Source organism: Eurypyga helias, unplaced genomic scaffold (assembly GCF_000690775.1).
Source record: "Eurypyga helias isolate BGI_N326 unplaced genomic scaffold, ASM69077v1 scaffold27922, whole genome shotgun sequence".
NCBI classification, from domain to species: Eukaryota; Metazoa; Chordata; class Aves; order Eurypygiformes; family Eurypygidae; genus Eurypyga; species Eurypyga helias.
Window position 1 is genome coordinate 36,702 of NW_010236993.1, and position 21,426 is coordinate 58,127.

General features: G+C 41.8%; 1 protein-coding gene across 1 annotated transcript in view; it reads left to right on the forward strand.

Moving 5' to 3' along the window:
• Positions 1-19,967, forward strand: part of BRWD3 (bromodomain and WD repeat domain containing 3) — a 49,219-nt gene extending 29,252 nt beyond the window's left edge. The window contains exons 16-36 of the mRNA XM_010147314.1: positions 423-516; positions 1,137-1,286; positions 2,124-2,200; positions 3,216-3,393; positions 3,972-4,088; positions 5,059-5,166; positions 6,627-6,751; positions 6,977-7,059; positions 7,484-7,595; positions 7,949-8,010; positions 8,101-8,256; positions 8,975-9,095; positions 9,829-9,954; positions 10,045-10,126; positions 11,659-11,715; positions 12,244-12,456; positions 12,647-12,799; positions 15,621-15,784; positions 16,289-16,386; positions 16,908-17,066; positions 18,286-19,967. Coding sequence (XP_010145616.1) covers positions 423-516; positions 1,137-1,286; positions 2,124-2,200; positions 3,216-3,393; positions 3,972-4,088; positions 5,059-5,166; positions 6,627-6,751; positions 6,977-7,059; positions 7,484-7,595; positions 7,949-8,010; positions 8,101-8,256; positions 8,975-9,095; positions 9,829-9,954; positions 10,045-10,126; positions 11,659-11,715; positions 12,244-12,456; positions 12,647-12,799; positions 15,621-15,784; positions 16,289-16,386; positions 16,908-17,066; positions 18,286-19,073 — 3,223 coding nt within the window. The 3' untranslated portion in view covers positions 19,074-19,967. The remainder of the gene's footprint in view (positions 1-422; positions 517-1,136; positions 1,287-2,123; positions 2,201-3,215; positions 3,394-3,971; positions 4,089-5,058; positions 5,167-6,626; positions 6,752-6,976; positions 7,060-7,483; positions 7,596-7,948; positions 8,011-8,100; positions 8,257-8,974; positions 9,096-9,828; positions 9,955-10,044; positions 10,127-11,658; positions 11,716-12,243; positions 12,457-12,646; positions 12,800-15,620; positions 15,785-16,288; positions 16,387-16,907; positions 17,067-18,285) is intronic.
• Positions 19,968-21,426: the final 1,459 nt, after the last annotated feature.

Here is a 21,426-nt window from a genome sequence, read left to right on the forward strand (position 1 = left end):
GTTATAAAAAACAATTTTTGAGAAATGTGTTGGCTTTTCTGCTTGGTTTGAAGCACAGGTATTAGGGTGAGAGTGGTAGCCTCTGCTGGAGAGCTGAGAATGGTAATTCCTTCTCTTCACAGTTGAATCTTTCTTGAGTAGTTCAAATACCACGTTTTCCTGAAGCTTTCTTTAAAAAACCCACAGAAATAATTTTAATACCTTTTAATTTTCTTGAAAATAATTATGCATGCTCAATGATCCAGTTTGCTTCCTTAACTTGTGATTCCAGGAGTAAAGTGTGTGTGGATGCTGCAAGGAGGACTTGTGCACAAATTTCTTGTAGCAAGGGAACCAGAAGTATTGTAATGTGTATATTAATGAAACTGTCAATTTATGTGATGATTTATTGAATAAGATGGATGTTTCCTATGTATAATTAGGGTCCAGGAAGAATGTCGAGCTGCCAAAGGTGAAATTGAAATTAATTTATACACCGTTGAGAAGAAGAGAAAGCCATCCCACATCTTGCAGCGGGTGAGTTAATTGAGCAGAAGAGACAGCCTGGGTGTGAAGTAGTACTGAGCAAAACCCAAATGCAATTTAATAAAATTATTTTAGAAGTTCAATATTACTAATTCTTTCCTTGGCTCTTTCTCTTCCTTCTGTAACTGTAATTAGTCTGTCTTTAAATTGTAATATGCAAATAGCAGTGGTCAATCTCTATCCTTAAGGCTTCAGTAGTGGGAAGATGCTGGGAAAGGAAGAGAGCAGAGTCACCGTGGATGCTCAGTGTGACTTGTGGAGACCAGGAGAAATAGCAGAGGTGCCACACTTGTCAACGTGGCTAGCTTTTATCTTATCCAGAGGCTGCAGGTCTCCCTTCGAGATATTTCTTCAGAACTTCCTTTCTAAGGATGACCGCTAATTAAAAAAGTGGAATTGATACTGAATAGAAAAACCCCACCTACATGGGCACTGAAATGGTGTTCCATGCATGACCACAGGGCTGTATCTCTCCAGCTGTAATCCTACATTTCCTCGCTGGCATTTGTAAATGGGATACAGCGTGCAGTCCCTTTAATGAGGCGTCTTTTAACTGTGTAAGTCATTATTAAATCTCTACTCTTTTTGTCCCTCCGGTCCTGTGACAACAGAACGATTACCAGCCAGGGAGCGGGAGGGCTCTGAGAAGAAACCAGCGCAAGCGCCAGCACGCCTACCAGACGCGCTCCACCATAGAACACAGTCAGCAGGGAGCAAGTCAAAGTGCACGTGCGCGGGAGGAATCGGACAGCTCCTCAGAGGTCTGATGATCCGTCGAGCGATGCTTTCAATAGGTTCCCTGTTCCCGAGTAGCGTGGTTTGACAGCGGATGTGCTGGGAGCTCTGTTACCATGAAGGTTCTGAGTTTCTCCACCTAGGAAGAAACATTCCAATCACGGAGTCATTTGGATTTGTGGTGTCAGTGTAGTGAGTTGATCTTGGAGACAGGAGGGTCATTTTACCTCAGTGCCAGTACAGTATTCAAAACTAGCTGTGTATTTTTGGAAATCTGAAACATTTTCAAGTAAATTTAACTGGGTTGTGGTTATGCTCTTTTGGGAGCTCATACTGCACGTATATTCGAGGTCACATTCAGTACTTTGATTTCATCTACATCTGCAGACTGCTTTTGAAAGAGATTGAGTATTGGCATTAATCATTGGTATTAGCAAGGGAAGAACTTAAAATGCACCAGATAAGTTTAATTTGTTCTCATTATGGAAGCACACAAAGCAAAAAGAGACTGAACAATGTCACTTTGCAAATGCACCCAACGTACAGACTAGCTGCAGAGCTGGCCACTTGACACTAAAATGTGTTAATCAAACACTTCAACAGATCAGTTAATCAAACAATAGGATTCATTCTATGGTTCTAATACCATTAAAATTCACATCTCTTTCTATAGAAATTATATAAACATATAGTACAATATTCATTAAGATACAGAAAGAAATTGTGTTTAGCTTACTTTAAGCTAAACCAGTCCTTAAATACAAAGCTTTCCTGGGGTGAGACAGCTCATATAACTTGCTTGCGCACAAAAATGATGCATTTTAAACTTGGCCCAAAAGTGAAACCTTTTCTTTTTAATCCAGGAAGATGAGACTGTTGGCACAAGTGATGCATCTGTGGATGATCCTGTGGCAGCATGGCAAAGTGAAAGCAGTTCCAGGTAGCTCTTAGTTGTTAACATTAGTTGATTATATAGTTTAAATGAGATAGTTGATATTGTGATACTGTTGATATTGTGATATAGTTGATATTGTGATACTGACTGCAAGTCAGTACAGATTTGTTACACCTTGGGACAGATGGAACCGAAGTGCTTAGTAGGCTGAGCTACCATTTTAAATGGTAACGAACAAAATTTGTGGAGCCTGTGAACAGACAAATACTTACATGTATTTGAGTGATTAAGTAATTGTAGAAGTTTTTATAACAGCATTTAACAGAAAGCCAGTGTGAAAAATTCCTAATTTTGAAGACTGACTTCTTTTTTCTCCTCCAATTCTTCATGAAGCATTTTATATTGTAATCTTTCGTAGGCTTTTTTTTTTGCAGTCAAGAACAATTTTAAAAGACCATTTGTAAGAAAATGTTGTCTTAAGAACTGCTTGAAAAAATCAATGCCATTTAGTCATATGCCATAGAAATAGAGAGAAGTGCATACATAACTTCTATTCATACTTCAGTATTTCCTGATTTATTTTGCTGTTGTCAGTACGTATTTGTGTAAAATTTCTACAGTCTCTTATTTTTAATGTTACGCTTTTATGGCTGGAAGGTCCATGAGCTAATATAAATACTGTGTGTATCTTATTTGGATATTAAAGGAGCCTGAGCTGTATTCTTAGAAAAATGCTCTAGTTTTCTGAATTTTTCCTGCATTTTGTGCAGTCAGTTCTTAGGAAGTCAGTCTGTGAATCACTGACATAATTAGCGTAAATTAGGTATCAGCCACAGCTGTAGTTTTACTGTGAGTTTGCAATTGATAAAATAATTTGCTGAAATACACAAACTAGATAGCACTGAGGTTTTCTTTAAATTTACATGGGAATGAAATTTTGTGCTAATCCTGACATCTGCTCCACATAACCAGAAGAACAGGTTGAAAGTTTGGACCTTTCACTCCTTTGTGTGAAAGCTGCAGTGCTGTTTTCTTTCTTACACCTTTTTATTATCTGTAGTGATTCATCAAGTGAATATTCTGACTGGACAGCAGATGCGGGAATTAATCTCCAGCCTCCAAAGAGACAAACCAGGCAGGCAGCTCGGAAAATCTGTAGTAGTTCTGAAGATGAAAATATGAAGGGGACAAAAGGACTGGAGCCAAAACGAAGGAAACTTAAACAGCCTAGAAAAAAGGTCAGCAATTTTAATCTTTGAGGGTCTTTTTGACTTTATGAATATATATTTTTTTGAAGTGGTTGGTTTCAAAGTAAAACTCTTCACAGATACACAGAAAGAAAAATCCTATCGATAACCAATTATTCTGATATTACAATTGTCCTTTGTTTTAGTGCTGTGGTGACATAGGCATGCTTCCACTTTCATGCAGGTAGTTCATTACAGATAGGATGTTTTCTTCTAGATTTGTGCTCTTCACTGCAGCTAGAACTACTCAAAGTGGTTTTGGGGTAAAATCATAATGTGTCTACATTGTCAGATTTTCCTAGTATTTTTTAAAGAAGACATTTGGAATATTTCTAAGGAAGGAAATATATAATCTCTTTATTTATGAACATTTTAATCTTGTATTATATTGATAACGATCATGTCTTACTGCCTATTATTTAGTTGAGGTTTTTGGAAAGTTGACACTCCAGCATTTTCTTTGCCCTTCTATCCATTATCTTTAGTAAGTGCTGTATGATCAGTTCTGTTCATGTGCTCTGCCACAGAAATTACAGCTTGTACTCTAAATTTAATGCCATCTGTTTAAGAAACCAAGTGGACTGCTTTCGATGGAAGGTGAACCCAGTGAAGAATGGCTTGCCCCTCAGTGGATCTTGGATACTATACCCCGCCGCTCACCTTTTGTCCCGCAGATGGGAGATGAGGTAATGAGGGGATTGATTCTGAAATTCCCACTGAGGCTCATGAACTTGTTTTGGTCGTGGCTATTAAAACTAGCAATATTTGCAGTGAACTGTGCTCAAGATAGGTTGAGTTTCTATCACTTTTTTTCCCCCGGAGACCAGTTGCTTACAGATAACGATCCTACGCCTCTTTTTGTGCACATGTAGATTAGGAGTAGCAGGAAGAATTGATTGTGCATCTTCAGACAAACCTTCATACTTCTCAACAATCCCAAGTTTGAAAGCACATAGCAGGTGCCACTTTGGGGGCTGGTATAAGTATAAATACATCCTTCTTATGTTGAGGGTTCCACAGCTGGATGCAGTACTCCAGCATAAGAAGGATATAGACCGGTTGGAGCGAGTCCAGAGGAGGCCACGGAGATGCTCAGAGGGCTGGAGCCCCTCTGCTTTGGGGACAGGCTGGGAGAGTTGGGCTTGTTCAGCCTGGAGAAGAGAAGGCTCCGGGGAGACCTCATAGCACCTTCCAGTACCTGAAGGGGCTACAAGGAAGCTGAGGGGGACGTTTGCCAAGGGCCTGTAGCGACAGGACAAGGGGTAACGGGTTTAAATTGAAAGTGGGGAGGTTTAGATTGGATATCAGGAAGAAATTCTTCCTGGAGAGTGTGGGGAGGCACTGGGACAGGTTGCCTAGAGAAGCTGTGGATGCCCCATCCCTGGAAGTGTTCAAGGCCAGGCTGGATGAGGCTTGGAGCAACCTGGTCTAGTGGAAGCCCACGCAGGGGGCTGGAACTGGATGGGCTTTAAGGTCCCTTCCAACCCAAACCATTCTGTGATTCTATGATTTTTAAGAAGAGTGCTATATGATGAAATGAAGTGTGCAGTACGTTCTGGAAGGGATGATGCCCGACGTGTTTGTAGAAATGTTAGAATAAACAGGAAGAGAGAACTATCAATAAAATGTAATAATTTTTTTTTTTTTTCTGTTAAGATTATATACTTCAGGCAAGGCCATGAAGCTTATGTGCGGGCAGTAAGGAAAGCAAAAATTTACAGTATTAACATGCAAAAACAACCATGGAACAAAATGGAACTCAGGGTAAGTTAAACCAAAAACTTCAAAGAGCTGAATGTCTCTGTAATGTTAAATTGACATTAAAAACCAGTATGAAGAAAGAATTGCTTTAAAATGTTAATATCAAAATTAAAATTCTAAATTTTGAAATCAGTGGTTTTGTTAACACAAAGCCTTTACATCTCTTCAGTTCCTGAGATAATAGGAAGCCAGAAGGATATTAAAGAATGTAAAAGTTTAACTAGTGTGCTATTCTTTCCTGATAGATAAAGAGATGTAGAATATTAAATTAAAAAAAAGGTTGGAGTGAGAGTAGTTAAGGACTGGAACAGGTTGCACAGAGAGACCATGGAATTTCCATCCTTCAAGACTTCTCAGAGCTGAACTGGACAAGCTCTGAGTGGCTTGGTCTCACTTAGACAGCAGCCCTGCCATAATCAGGATTTTGGACTTGATGATTCTCAAGGGTCACTTTCTACCCAAATTATTTCATGACTCTGGGCTGGTTTTTTTCCTTAACTCTAATTCATGCAGAACCCACCACTCCAAAGCTGCTTACAGTTCTGTCGGCACTCTGCAGTGACCAGAACATCTGGGTTCTGTTTATTGTTTCAGACTCTGTGGTAAGAAGTGTCTGCAGGTGAAATGTAGGCACAAGCTCTGTCAAACAGTGGATCTAGCTAAGCGTATAATTGTGTGTGTTCTTAAGTTCTTGGAAGGGCAAGACAATATCTTACGATATATTTTTACAAAATCCAAGTATTATGGATTGCTTGGGTACATACTAGGCTTACAAGGTTATGTGGATTTTTCTTATCCTTTGGTTTGAACCACTGAGCCCCTTAGTACTTAATCCACATATTTTTTACCATATTTTTTTCTGCTTTGCTCAGATTTCATATCAAGAGAAGAGCACGTATATGTGCTAATATTCCTATGTGCGTGTGCCAGTGGTTCTATTAATGAAAATAATTTTTTTCCTGGAAAGAGATGCAGTTACTAGTCCCAAGTATTCAGCGATTCCAGCTGTAATCTTCAAAGGCATCACCAGTTTGTAAGGAAAAGGAAATAGCATTTCAGTTAGGCTGGAGATCTTGCCACCAGCTGATGTTTGACAGGACGTGAACATAAAGGCTATTGTTGAATTCCCCCATTAAGTGGAAAAATTTCCATCTATGCCTTGGTGAGAGGCCTTGGGCCTCGGCCAGGTGTAACCTTTTGTGTCATCAGTGTGATTAAACCAGAGTGGGTATGTTCCTTAGAACCTTACCACAGAAGTTGAATAATTTGCGGGTATCCTGTTCACAAATCTACCAAGGGAATGAGTGTCTCAGATCTTTTGAATTTTTAAGGGACTGTGATTGATATTTAGTATCGGGAAGAGAAAACTTTTATGGGTGAAGTTACCTGGGCTGTAGCATGGAGACATACTTGGTTTTTATTAGTATGTTTGGTAATACTCTTCCATGCTTATTGATAAATAGGAACAAGAATTTGTGAAGACTGTAGGAATTAAATATGAAGTGGGGCCTCCTACACTCTGCTGCTTGAAGCTTGCATTCCTAGATCCAATCACAGGCAAAATGACAGGAGAATCATTTTCCATAAAGTAAGTACCTCCAGTGCTGATGCATTCTTCAAGAGATTTTCTTGCAGGTTAGAAGTTTCCCCCTCCTTTCTTTTTCCTCTTGCAAGGCATGATGATGGCGCTAATTCATTATTATGGCAAACTTGAAAACAAAATGCATGAAGTGTTGTGTTTGGAGACTGTCTTGTACATGTGGAGCTGTATTTGTGCATAATCGAACCAACTTTTTTTGTCTGTTTCACGAAGGTACCATGACATGCCAGACGTTATTGACTTCCTTGTGCTGCATCAGTTTTATAATGAAGCCAAAGAAAGGAACTGGCAAATAGGTGACTACTTTTTTTCCACTTCCATATGTTATGCAGTGTTTCTACAGCTGTTTAACAGGATACGGTGCCTGTATTACATGATCTAAAGGACTGTACCGCACATGATATTATAGCAATCTTTGGAAACTATTTCATGTTTGCCGCAATTCCGGTAGCAGGAAAAAAGAGAAATGAGGGAAACTCTTATGAGGCCTGTGACAGCAGAAGAATCTGCTGTTACATTGTGGTTTGAGGCATGGAGGGAGCTGTGACTGATAACTGGAGATGTGAAAGCCTCCCTTTAGGGGAAGGGCTTGGTTCCTGCAGTGCAAAATGTTAAGAATCGACATCGTGCAGTTATGAAAGATGAAGCTGATTCTCTAAGAAGAAGTATTTAACAATTATTTCGTTGTTCTTTTGCTGAATGCAACCTTTCTCCTTACAGGGGATAGATTTCGCAGTATAATAGATGACGCTTGGTGGTTTGGAACTGTGGAGAGTCAGCAGCCTTTCCAGGCAGAATATCCCGATAGTTCCTTCCAGTGCTACTCTGTTCAGTAAGTATTTACATAGCTGTAATGTATCACACGTATTTCCATGCTCTGGGTCTCCTAGACTTTTACATGCAACTTAAATGTGTGCCTCAAGAACCAGGAGCCTTTTTCCCATTGAATTAGATAATCAGCCACTTTCGTTTTAATTAATTATGGACTTCCTCATAAAGCAATACTTTTACTGTAAGCAGTGCCGTGAATATAGAGGAGATTCCAGAGAAAAATGAGGAGTTGGCACATAACTAGTGGCATGTCTTGTTTCCAGTAGGTGTGACCTTTTCATCCTAAGTCTGGTAGAGAAAAGGTGTATCGTTATATTCAGCTCTAACATACGTTTGAATGTGTTTTATTAATAGCTGGGACAATAATGAAAGAGAGAGGATGAGTCCGTGGGACATGGAACCAATTCCAGAAGGAAGTAAGTGTGCATTGAATTCACGTCCATACACCAAATAAATATTTTTTTGTCACTGCTAGTACTGACTGTTGTTGAATTCTTCCTACTTAGCTGCTTATCCAGAGGAGGTTGGTGCTGGAGTTCCTGTGACTCCAGACGAGTTGACAGCTCTTCTCTACAAACCCCAGGAAGGAGAATGGGGGGCCCATTCCAGAGATGAAGAATGTGAACGAGTAATCCAGGGGATTGAGCAACTTCTTTCCCTTGGTATGTTTGGAGGGAAAGGGTGGAAGGATTAAGAATAGCAGTGTGGTGGCACGGGACTGAGGAGTAGGTAGGATGGAGTGTTGGGAGCTGGTCTGGAGTATTTGAAATGTGCTCAACTAAATCATTGAGAAGAGCCTTTCACATCGCACGCGGTGTGCTTTTCGGTTATACCGCCTTCTTGCTCTGGCCTCACCTGCTCCCTTTCAACTGAATGGGGAGCCTCAGTGGGTCATATCTCAATATGAATGAGCAAAACAGTGAATTAAACCCCCTCAAAAAACAACCAGTCCTCCCCAGACATCCTCGCCAACAAATACCCCGTAACTAGCTTGTGGTGGTTTAATAGCATGCTGTGATTTAAATTCTTGCCTGCATTTATACACAGGACACGTCTGCATTCTTAGTTTATGTTGCTTGTTGCCGTATTCCTGTGATAAGTGCATATACCCTGGTGCTTTTCAGCCATACGGTTGGCTGCTGGTGTGCAGATCTCAGATGTGATATTTAAAAAATGCTTTTTTGAGAGTAGTTAACAGATGGTACAAGAGGGAGAATCCTACCCTTTGGGTAATGAGACAGCCAGCTGTAGATCTGTATTGTTTCTCCTAAATTCTTCACGAGAAAGCCCAGAAAGCGTTATAAGGAATGTAGCTGTCTTAAAACTTCCCTTGTGGTATTTTCTGAGGCACCTAAATTATTTTGATCTTTTGTCTTTCAGACATTTCTAATCCCTTTGCTGTTCCCGTGGACCTTAGTGCCTATCCCATGTATTGCACTGTTGTTGCTTATCCAACTGACCTCACCACGATCAGGAGGAGACTTGAAAACAGGTTTTATAGGTCAGTTGGATTTTTGTTTGTACTCTGCATTTCCTGTAGCCTCATGGAGGCCAATATGTTTAGCTGAATACCGTGTAATGACACGTCAGCAATATACCTCTTCGATGAGCCAGCAGCATAAGATCAGATTCTGTTTGGCCTTGGGCTAACTGAGTCTTCCTGAATAATAATTTCTTTTGGCCACATGGTTAAGCCAAAAGCTGGTATGTCTGGATCTGGAGTATTTTTTTTGTTTAACATACTGAGCTTTACTCTCTGGATGTGTTCTAGGCAGAGCATACTTGCCTCATCTGTATCTCAACTGCCTTTGAACCAGGTGCTTTGCATGTATCACAGTTGCCACAAGTTTACTAAAGGTTCCGTAAACTGGAACTCTCAGGTTTTCCAGTTAAACTGGAGATAAAAAATGTCCTGCTCTTTGTCTCTACTACTTTATCTCTAAGTCTTTCTCTAAGCGGGAGCAGTCAGCAGTCTCCTTCAGCAGGTTTGTTTCCTCTTTTCATTCCATTCATAGCTGATTTGAAGGGGACTTTTTTGTTTCACAAGGCTGGCGCAGCCTGGCACATTGAGGCAGTCAGCAGTGTGTGAACAGAAACCACTTACCTTGGTCTCTGGCAACATGTTTAGCTTGGACCTGAATTACCTGGCTCGTTTTTTACTTAAAAATCCTACTGAACTCAGAAGAAAAATAATGTGCACCTTCCTCCCCATCCCTCTCCTTTTTTCTTTTTAGGAGAATCTCTGCTCTGATGTGGGAGGTACGATACATTGAACACAATGCCAGGACTTTCAACGAGCCAGACAGTCCTATAGTCAAAGCAGCCAAAATTGTAACAGATGTCTTACTTCGCTTCATTGGGTAGGCATGGGTTTATACTTCATAGATCTGACATTGTGAGTTTCTCAGGTACTTGATTATCTACTTTTGGCTTTTGTTGTTGTCCTGCAGGGATCAGAGTTGTACTGATATATTAGAAATATATAACAAGGTGAAAGCAGAAGACCTAAGCAGTACTGATGCAGAAGAGGAGGTAAGACTGTTAATTCTGATCATCACAACTTCTTGCCTTTTTTTAAATTCAGCACCTGGAAGAAGTTTGAGTAAAGCTTTTTGCCAAGTTGTTAATTTAAGGGTAGTTGCACTGAGTTTTTGAGATGAGCCTGTTTAGGCCATTTGTGTTGCTCACCCAGGGCAATAAGTAAATAAAAACGATTCTTGGAACTGCCTGTCTTTAACTTTCTCTCAGTACATGAGGTTTTGCTGTATGAGGAAGCGTTGGTCAGTGAGGGGAATCTGGGCTGGAGCGAACTGGGCTCAGACTGCGAACCAGAAGGACAACAGCTCTCCTGTTGTCACCAAGGCAGCAGAGCTGGTTTTCTTACTAATTCTGTGTCATTTCCTGTCAGTTGTACTGTGGGGTGAAAGGCCAGGTAGAAACCAGGTCAGCTATCACTTCCTTCAGCTTTCTCTCTCTCCTTACACCGTCTTCCCTTAAATGCAGTTTGTAAATGTTTGGAAATGTGCTTCTGTTGCAAGGAAGTGACCTGCTACAACCCAAGTCACTTGGTTCTGCTTTACTTTTTTTACATGAGCTAGTGTAAGATTTGGGTAGGAGGCTTCTTCCCTCCTCCCTTCCCCAAGACGTGCTCCACTGTTGCAGTTTTGAAATATTTAAACAAAGCCTGATGCTGCTTGAACACCTTTGTGCTTATGGTTGGTGCTGTTGTCTTGGAGTGAAACTGAAAGTCTATACTGCAGTGTAATAATTCAGTTGGGTTTATAAAACTGAAGCTATAATAACAGCATCTATTTTCACAGACTACTAAGAGTGTTTTGAAGAAAATGAGGGATTTCATGACTTAAATAGCAGATCCACCTTTCCCAGCTATACCTTCTTGTGCCAGTTGTGAATCTCATCTGTTCCATGTCAAGCCATGATCAGAAGCGTCCAAAATTGCTCCTATATCACCATCCTTTCTCTCTGGCCTCGTGTGCCAAAGAGCATGTCTTGGTTCATAATGTGTTTTAAAATAAGAGAGAAATTACTTTCAGATTCTTTGTAGGAGCTTTCAAGCAACAACTTCTCATTATTTTTCATTAGTGGTAGAAAGCTGTGTACAAAGGAGTTTTTGGTGTAATTTCTAAATCCAGATTGTGAAATGAGTGTTACATACATGTAATGTGAGTGAGGTACTATACGAAACCTGAATAAACTCAGCACATGCTCAGGGCATGACCATTTAGGCAGGGGAATAGAGGTCTGCAGGGCTGGGACTTCACTGAGTCTTAAGGACTGAAAATAAGCCATTCATATTTCTCACATGTTTACATATCATTTCCATGGAAGCAAACTTGGAAAGGAGATGAAACGGCTAATTTTTTTCCTCTGAAGTTATGCAAGTTCTGGTTTGTGACTCGTTGCAGCTTTGCTTGAACCGTTCGTTGTGTTCGAGTAGTTTAAAATTGCGCTTCTTGCTGTTGGCTCTTGGATCTTGAGCCCTTTTTCGACCGCCGAGGGTGCGTACCGGCGTGTGGGTGTGTAATCGTTACCTTTGCCTTTAGGTGGCAGAAGTAGATGTAGATTCGGATGCTCCAGGAACTTCCTCTGGAAAAAGACGAGTGAGTAAACATGTCTGCTTGGTCTGGTCTGTGCAGGGAGATAGACCAGGAGCTGAAACACTAATCTGGGTCTAGAATGGTTTAAATTTGTCATAGCAGATAGAACTAACTGTGAATTAATGTGTCTGAAAGTGTTGGCAGACTGAGGGAGTTATTGGGCAGGAAAATTTACTTAGTTGATGAAGTGGTGGGTTTTTTTTTTTTTTTTTTTTAATTATTACTTTATTTGAAAGATACCTAGAGCAGATGCAGTTAAATCTGGGTGAAAGCTGACAAAAACAGCAAGGCTGGGTCTGAAACAGCACATACCTGTCATGGGTTGGAGTGTTTGCACATTGCCGGAAAAGGCCTGTTTCTGCAGTTCACATCCGCGCGGTGTTGTGCCGTCAGTTCTGCTTTAATCTTACTGCAGAACTGGTTTTAACTGGGGAAATCTGCTCTGAATCACAGCGCTAGTAAGGTAATAGGGACTTAAAGTGACAAATATGAATATTCTGAAAAATGCTGAAATACACCTGTTTCCCGCAGGTAAGACGCCGAATAAAAAGGCAGCCCATGAAAGCAAGTCCCGATGCTTGGAAAGAGCAGTGCAAGCAGTTGTTAAACCTGATTTATGAGAGAGAGGACTCGGAGCCTTTCAGACAGCCGGTTGATCTCTTCTCCTATCCTGTAAGGACCACTGCCATATTCAAAATTAAACAAGCCCGTTGCTCATCCTTTGGCCAAACGTCCACGCTGGGCGTGTTGCTAGCCTCTCCCTTTCTGAGCTGGAGCGCATCATGCTCTGTGCACTGGTGTTTTCAGGGAATGACCTGCAGTCACTCTCCGGAAGAAATAACTGCTTGAGCGCCGCTGCTGCGGGTGGACACTTGGGTGGTTTCATTGCTGTAGGATTTGACAGCCTTTATTATTTTTTTGTATATTCTTACAGGATTATCGAGATATTGTAGACACTCCTATGGACTTCAGCACTGTGAAAGAAACCTTGGAAGCAGGAAACTACACTAGTCCCTTGGAATTCTACAAAGATATTCGTTTAATATTCTGCAACTCTAAAGCTTACACTCCTAATAAAAAGTCTCGAGTAAGTGATAAATTTTAGTGCCTTCTTTACAAAGACCCCGGCCCTTCATGAATACAGTGCATAAAATAAGGTCTTTATCTGGAGAGCAAAATGCTGCACTGTGAAATAAAAATAAGTAGCATATGTCAATTTGGGGACCTACAGTTATAAATTTGCTTTCTTCTCATGCGGTTCACTCCTGAATTTCGTTTTCATCTGAACTTCCTGAACTTTAAAGCTTTTGAGAAGTTTTATGGTTACTGTTGCAACTATTTCTTTGAGGGTTTTTAGCAGAAAACTGATCACACCAGTTGCTTTTATTTTTCAATAATCTATTCCTGGCAACAAGGCTATCTGCTTGGTAACTGCATATGCATATGGTAGGATGTTTTTTTTTATCTAATGTAAATGCAAATATTATGCAATATTTCTACTACTGGAGGAGATGAGAGCATTATGATACTTTTCTAGTGTGCTTGATATACTTGGCAAGACTTTCTCACAGTGTTGCTGTGTTTTTCAGGTGCTGATCTTGCTTTTTTCTGTGTGCAGGAATAGGAATCTGCTTAGGCAGAAAAAAGTGTGTTGGACTGGAGCCCTGAACAGGATATGGCAAGAGGGAAAGGGCAGATCAGAATGTTAGAACATAGATGTTTTTATATGAGCTCGGTGAAGTGGCGAGGTGTATGACTGATGGTGTAAACACGGCTGTGCTTGATACGTGTTTTCGTGCAGCGTTGCCTGTCAGCTTTGCCTCAGCTGCTACATGAGCATTCTGAAGTTTTCCAATGTTCTAGTAATATGTTGTTTATGCTCAAAACACCCCAGGTTGGCAGGAGGACACAGAGGTAGTTTTTACCACTGTTGGTGCAAAATAGAATTCAAGTGGTTGAGGTCTTCGTAATGTGAAAGTAGAAAAAATTTGGACTGTTTGCAGACACTGAAGGGAATTGGTATTGTAATGACCTTATTATTATTGGGAAGAGCTGCGTATTAAATAAGATGCTTAAGCTGTGATGAAATACATTATCTAGCCTAGATAAGAATGCTGGTTACAGTTGCCTAATATTCCTGTGTAGAAACAGGAGCACTTACAAGCTATGAGGCAATGCATTCCACTTGGGGCTGCGCTGGGCTACTGTTATGTAAAGCACAGTAATACGTAGAATTTAATACTTGTGTAAAATTTTCATGTGGCACCTGGCATGGTGTGACACAAGATTTTATTATGCCAGGCGCTGCCAAGCCAGAGAAAGAGCAGAGTGTGCTGCAAAGGGCTTTCGGCGCACGTGTGAGCGGTGCTGGAAGCAGGAGGTTGTGCGACCTTACTCATCACCTGAGGAGCAGTAGTTGCAGCTCCTCAGCGGAGTAACAACCGCTGTGTTCTGTGTAAGCAGGACGATGGGAGTAAGCTTGAATTAGGGTGATGCTGTGGGAGAGGAGGCACCAGCCAAGTGTTAGCAAGTGGGAGAGAAGGCACGAAGTCGCTGAAGGTAGATTGAACTCTTGGTGTTGTGCAGCGTCTGAAAGGTGGGTCGTGGGTAAGCTCTGAAGAGCAAGACCAGTAAATTCTGCTTCAGCACAAAGGAAAGCAGTAGAGGATTGCAGGAAGACAAGAAATTTGAGGGTGTTTTATCTGTGCTTGACATCAGAGTAAACTTGGTGAGTTATTTACTGCCACACGCTCCCTGGGAACTTCGCTGTGTGTTAATAACTGAACAGCTTGTGAGTCAACTCCCAAATTACTTTAATGGAGTGGTCCATCAATATCCATTTGCTTAAATACTGTGAAGTGCCTCTGTGAGCTGATCCTTGCTGGAGGGCTGGGGCGCACAGCTGGGCCTCCTGCCAGTGCAGGTTCATCTCCTGCCAAATGTGTGCCAACACCCGGAGGTTTTCTAGCCCATTTTACCATCTTTGCAACAGCATCCTGAATGGAAACAAGGAGGGCAGGCTACTACATACGAGGGCTAAAGAAAGAGACATTGCTAAAATGTAAGGGTCTGAGCAAAAACTGAGTTCTGTGAACGTAAAGGAAGCTCTGTATTGAAGAGATTCTGTATTCAGACAGACTGCAGGAAATGGGAAGAGGCCTGAGTAGCAGATGGTGACATCATCTTTATTTTTCAGAAGACTGGCAGCGGCAGGAGGGTGTGGGTATGAGGAAGGAGTCAAGAACTTTGTTCTATTTATGCTGAGTTTGGACTATTAGCTTGTCATAACTCAGACACATCCAAGGTGCAATATTGAACCGAAGTAAATACAGCCTGAAGTATGGAGTCGTAGCCATGAGTGAATCTGTGAACGTGGCTGCACAGAGGCAAGGCCTAGAACGAGGACAGGAAAATGATTTAAGGATTTTGACATCTGGCTTACAGAAATTAAGAATGAGGGCACATCAGTTGGCTTCTGTGTGCAGCTCTGTAGGGGTGGCGTAAGGACTCGTCATGAGGGAATTAAAGCAGACAACAAAGGCGAGGGGGCAGTGAACTTCACTTGGTTTTCCCTTGGTACTTCAGATTGTCTTGTGGCGTGCTTCCATGCTTTATGGAGATTAAAAAAGGAGGCTGTATTTCAGTGATCTAGATACCCATCTTCCTTTAACTCTGTTAATATCTTGTACTGTAAGGAATTAAATCCGTTTACGGAAACACTTCCTGTTGCGAGAATGCTGTTGTGCCATGGAAGGGAATTATATGTAAGGAACCTCAGAGTTGAATGTAACCATGAATTTTTTCTTTTGTGCTACGAAGTCTGGGCATCTTTGTGATCTTTTTTCCTCCCCCGCTGATCTTCTACTTATTCAGTTACCAGTAAGTACAACTGTGCTTTCTCACTCCAGATTTACAGCATGACACTTCGACTATCTGCCTTATTTGAAAATCATATGAAAAATATCATCTCTGAGTACAAGTCAGCAATGCAATGTCAGAAGAGGAAAAGGCCACGGTACCGGAAACGGCTAAGAAGCAGTAGCAGTTCACCGTCAACAAGCAGAGCATCTAGGTAACGTGGCATTTGAGATGGCAGTAGTAGATGTGTTTTTGTGAATAAGCAGTCAGTAACAGCACTGCTTGCTTCCTGACGCTGTTGCTCTTTTGGGTGATAAAATCATGAGCTCATATTCCATGCTTAGTTTGTACTTGGAGCATAATTCTGGTAAGTGAAAGACTATATAGTTAGAAGTACTCCCCCTTTGACTGATAGCTGGTGAAAAAGTGTCGTCTAACACTTTTCTGACTTCTGGATGATACATTATCTAAGTAAACGGAGTATTTGTTTTTAAAGGTGAGAGAAAACCTTGTTCTTGCAAACTCATGTGCTTTTATCAAACAGAATGATAGTGTCACCCTTTGTAGTATTACTACACCCATGCCAGCACCGGGAAGAGCTCATTTGTGTTTTGCATTTGCTGCAAAAAAACTAGTCACTTGGCATGGGAAATTGGCTTTGTGTTGGGGTCTTTTGGTACTAACAGTTTTATCTCTTTGGGGTATTTTGTGTCTTCAGCCCAAAAGGGAAACAGAAGCAAATGAAGATTCAACCTAAACCCAACCAGAATACCTCACTGCCTTTGACTAGGACTAGTTCTTCAGTTTCATCTCATGGTGAGGAGAAATCTAAAATGCATCCTTTCTCATGCAGCAAATTGTATGTGCAGAATGATGAAAAAGCTGAAGGGTATTAAATGTTCAGTTCAAATCTTATATTCATGAGACAGATGCAGAATCCCCCTGCTGAAAGAGCAAGTAGCAAGGTCATGTAAATACGTGGCCTGTAGATTGTGTTAGCTGAATTTGGCCCTCCCACTGTTGGTGAGTTGTTGGTGAGGGTCAGGGAACAGGGAACCTGGGTCTGTCCTTGGTAAGTACTAATCTAGCGACAAGAGCCTGGACTTGCTGTATACAGGCTTTTCTCGTACAGTGGTTACAAATACATTACGTTTCCTTCGGTTTACACCCCCGAAGAATCTGTTTCTTCATGACTGCAGAAGCAGCTTGGCGAGATTAACCTCCTGACTTGGGCTGTTAACTGAGGTGATACGAAACTTCCCAAAAATGCCTTGCGGTAAGCCCTATAAATAGAGGATAAAAGGGATGCTGTCACATCGGTGGTGTCCTGTCTGAAGTTTCAGATACAGCAGAAGAACCTCTGGGTTCAGCCACTGGTGAAGAGATGGAAGGCCAGCCATCTTCCTCAGGCTCAAATGCACAGAACCGAAGTGGAAATACTGTTGATCCAGGGAAAAGTAGACTAATCAGAAGTAAATCTACACCAGTGAAACAAGGTGAGAAATACTAAGTGTTCTGTTCTTTGAGTGACTGGTTGCACTGGAGATGAGGGAGTTGCTTCTTTCTGATGCTTCTGATACTCTTGCCTGAGTCTAGCTTTACACTGTTCATTGAAGAAGTGAATTTGTCTTCCTTTTTACAGTTCTGTGGTCTCTTCTCTGAAGTGTGGCATTCTCATGGTGCCACATGCACTTCAGTGAAGTCCTTTAAAATTTCTCCAGATGGAAAAGCTTGATTGCTTTTAAACTTCTTGAGAATTACAGTCCCTTTAGAAGTTAGAAAAAGCAAAGCCAACCAAAAGAATCCCCACCCCAAAACCGTGTCCTTTTATTAACCAAGTTGAAACCAAAGATGAAAAAAGGTTTAAAAAGGAAATTAAATGTTTTTTACCATAATCAAGACTAAGTGGTTGTGATTAGAAGGGAAACAGTGGTTGAAAACTGTGGTATTTTGTCTCTGGGACACGTTAATCAGACTTTCCACTGGGGTAGGCATCGAATGAGTGTTGGCTGGAGCCCGAAGCCTTTGCTACTGTGCTGCAGCAGTGCTGTCTCTTGCAGGTGAGCTTTTTCTATCATGTGTTACAGAAGATATTTAACCTTCGTTGTCAGATTCGTAACTCTGAAGACATGCAGTGTTTTGGGTCCCAAGCCCGTAACACACTTTACTATCTTTTTAAGTTAAGGTCTTCAGCGATCCTAGTGGGAACCCAAGTAACCCCCTACTTGAGTTAATTACCATCTTGAAACTGTGCTTGCCACAAGGGTTCCCTGGTGTAATAATCCTTTTGAGAACAGGCTTTTGATGGGGAATAAATACTGCTTGCCGAGTGCTGTTTTAACGGATGTAGGTTTGAAACGGATTTTGGAGTTTCTCCTGCCTTGGTACCCTAGGTAGGATTCATCTGTCTAAATGTTAGATGTTTGTGTCTGAGCTAGTCACTCTGGGCTCCTTTTATTGCCTGGATCTTCCCTGAACTCTGGGCCCAGTCTGCAGTCCTTGCTTCCGGCTAGGAGGAACCGTGCTTACTTGGTCTGATAGGTTTTCCCCTCAGAGCACCGGCTTGGCTCCACAGCATGTAAAGGTGGGCCGCGGTGAGGAGCTCGGAGCTGGAGCATCCCACACCTCAGGCAGATGAGGTGCCTCCCACATTTTGTATCCTGTTTGGCTGAGGCGTGATGATGATAACCATAGGGTTATTTTGTGTTTGCGTAGATCACTCTCCTGACGGGCCACTTACAAACGGCGATGGCAGAGAACCTCGGACAGGAGTCAAGAGGAAGTTAATCAGTGCGTCAGAAGAGGATGAGCCTCTGGAGGGAGCAGAGGAAGAGGAGAAAAAGAAGAGAGAATTAAAGGAAAAATCTGGCTTATCTTCATCAGAAAGTGGGGAATCGGGATCCAGTTCAAGTTCTGAAAGCAGGAGTGGCTCCGATTCAGACTCTGAATCAACGTCTAGAACAGATCAGGATTACATTGATGGAGACCATGACTACAGCAAAGTTGTGCAATCCAAAAAACCCAAAAGGAAGATCAAAAGAAAAATCACCGGTGGGAAGCGGAATTGGCAGGGCAGAGGGACAGGAAGGAGAGGTAGATGGGGGAGGTGGGGGAGATGGAGTCGAGGGGGAAGAGGTGGCAGAGGTGGCAGAGGCTGTGGCAGAGGAAGAGGTGGTGGCAGAGGAGGCCGAAGAGGCCGAGGAGGTCGAGGAGCCTCGCGAGGAGCTACCCGAGCGAAACGTGCCCGAATTACGGATGACGAATTTGAGAATCTGTTTGGAGGACAGTTTGGTGAAAATGTGTTCGGAGGGCGATTCAGTAGGCCGCCTCGAATCAAAACAAGGAACGAGGGCAGGAGGACTGTCTTGTACAATGATGATTCGGACAACGACAATTTTGTGCACACCGAGGATCCTTTGAACCTTGGTACTTCCAGGTCAGGCAGGGTGCGGAAAATGACAGAAAAAGCCAGGGTCAGCCATCTCATGGGATGGAATTATTGACAGATGAAAAACTTTGGAACAATTTTAAAAGAACTTCAATGGCCTTCTACTGCAGGGATTTTACCAGAAAATCTACCAAGCAAGTTGTGCGGGGACTCCACTCACGTTTCACAGTGGTGCTTTTCCACGATGTCACTTTGCGTTTGTTTTAAAACTTCAGATCGCCACACTTCATTGGTCAAAACAAGCCTTAGTCATTAGGCCTTAAATTGCAGAAATTCTTCCCCACACACTACGAGTTCATCACATTAAAGAGGCTTCCAGCTTCTCAATAAGAACATGACATTTTGAGTCACAGTTATGACTTCTCTCCCTTGTTTTGTTTTTGTATTATTGAAATAGCACCTTCTTACAGAGTTTTTATGTGGTTTCTGCCATAAATCCTTATACACAGTAATAATTATAACTTTTGCACAATACACCAATCCTAAAGGCAGCTATAAAATGTTTACAGTTTCTATATCGTAAGAAGGATCTGGATTATGTTAATCTTCCCAGGCCAAACGTTCATGAATTGTGCTGAACTGAAGTATGTCTATACTACAGTTACGGGGGTCCTGATGTGCTTTCTATCGGTTCTTCATTCATGTAAAAAGTGACAAAGGGTTGGTGCCTTGTAAATATGTAGCAAACCTTTGATGTGGTGTGTCCTATGTGTGCATTAACTTTATTAAAAAAGAGAATACTTGAGAAGTATGAATATCTAGACAAAAGGTGCCAAATGCAAAAGTTACTTGCATCTATTTTCTTTTTGTCCTCTCATATTTTTATAGTATTAATAGAGATTGTGCAGCTAAGGGGTAACTTCAACATTTGAAAGGTTCCTCCTCTTCAAAGCATAACGTGATTTTTAATTGTAGCTCAGCTACCTCTATTTACAACTACTGGAAACTTAAAAGAAAATAGATGCTGTTATTCAGGACGTGTTGAAGAAGAGGCAAGAAGGGGCGTAGGGGGATGGAATTGCTCCCCAAGTTGTAGAGTAGCTCTGTCTCCGCCCTAGCGACATGGTGAAAACCAATCTGGGGCACTCTCGGAGTTTTCAGCAGCGTGGTGTTTTCAGCGGATGGCGATGTGTTTGGGCGGGTAGGCCGGCTGCCTGCCCCGCGTTTCTGCCGCCTCTTGCTCCGTGCAGATCTGAGTGAGGTTTCGTTTGCCCCTCGACGGCGTCGAGGGAGCTGAGCAGAGCTCTGGTACCTCTGGTCGCTGGCAGTGTGGGTGAGCTCCTGTGTGCATCCTCCAGACGGACTCTGGTGTCTCAAGCTTCCAGAAGAGAGTTCCTGTTGCACTCCTCTCGTTATCCTGAAAAAGGCTAACTTGAAAATGAATCATTTTGGTAGTGGTAGTACAGTATGTGATGACATTCGTAGTCTTGCTCCTGGGTGGATGGAAGAGGTGCCTGGCACGGGCCGAGCTGGAGATGAGCAGCCTCTCGGTTGGTAGGGTCTGGCAGGAATGTGTATGGAACTCCGGTTTTCTCCCGTGGAATGAATCCGACGGTTCTAGCTTGGTTAAGAGAGGGAGTTAGATGACACAGAGAGAACAAAGCAAAAAGGACTCGACGGTTTTGGTGGAGTTTCTCGAGATTTTTTTATTTTGAACTTTCATCCAATATCCTTAAGTCGTTCTGTGCACAGCTTGGTCAATAATTCTGGAAAACCTCAGGCAGCCAAGAGTGACCCATGTATATTCTCAGATGCAGAAGGAATTTAATTTTTGACTTTCTATATTAAGCACTAGCTGGTTTATCTCGCTTTCCAAAAATTCTAGGCAGATGCAAAACGGCTTGAAAAAATGCAGAGGTTTAGTTTTGTGACGGAGGAGAGTATATCCTAAATTGCTCAGAGGATTGTCAGGAGTTTATGGTACAGTACAAAAATCACACTTTAGATTTTTTAAGGGATGTGTTGAATCGGCTGTGATCCATTTCTGGACTTGGTTCAGTTGTGTTTCGATAACGGGGGAAAAATGAAGGTGCAGAGGCTCTCCTAGTTCTATATTGGGCTTTAAAATATAAACACCTGTCCTGTCATCTCTCTCATATATATGTATATATATACACACACATATATATTTATAAGAAGTGTATTATTTCTTTGACTGACTGGTCCTTCTCCATATGGTAGCCAGAACAGCATGTACGCATCAGTTCATAGTCCGACTCATACCCCTTTTAGATCAGTCCTGTTGAGCTAATGTAAACACTATGGTTTCTGTTCTAAAGCCTGAAAATCTTGAAATGCAAAAGAAATGCTTTTCGTATATTTCTGACTGGCCGAAGATCCACTTACTTATTTATTTTGTGTAGGGGTTGGGGGAGAGAGAAAACACGTGGGTTCCAGAGAAATCATTT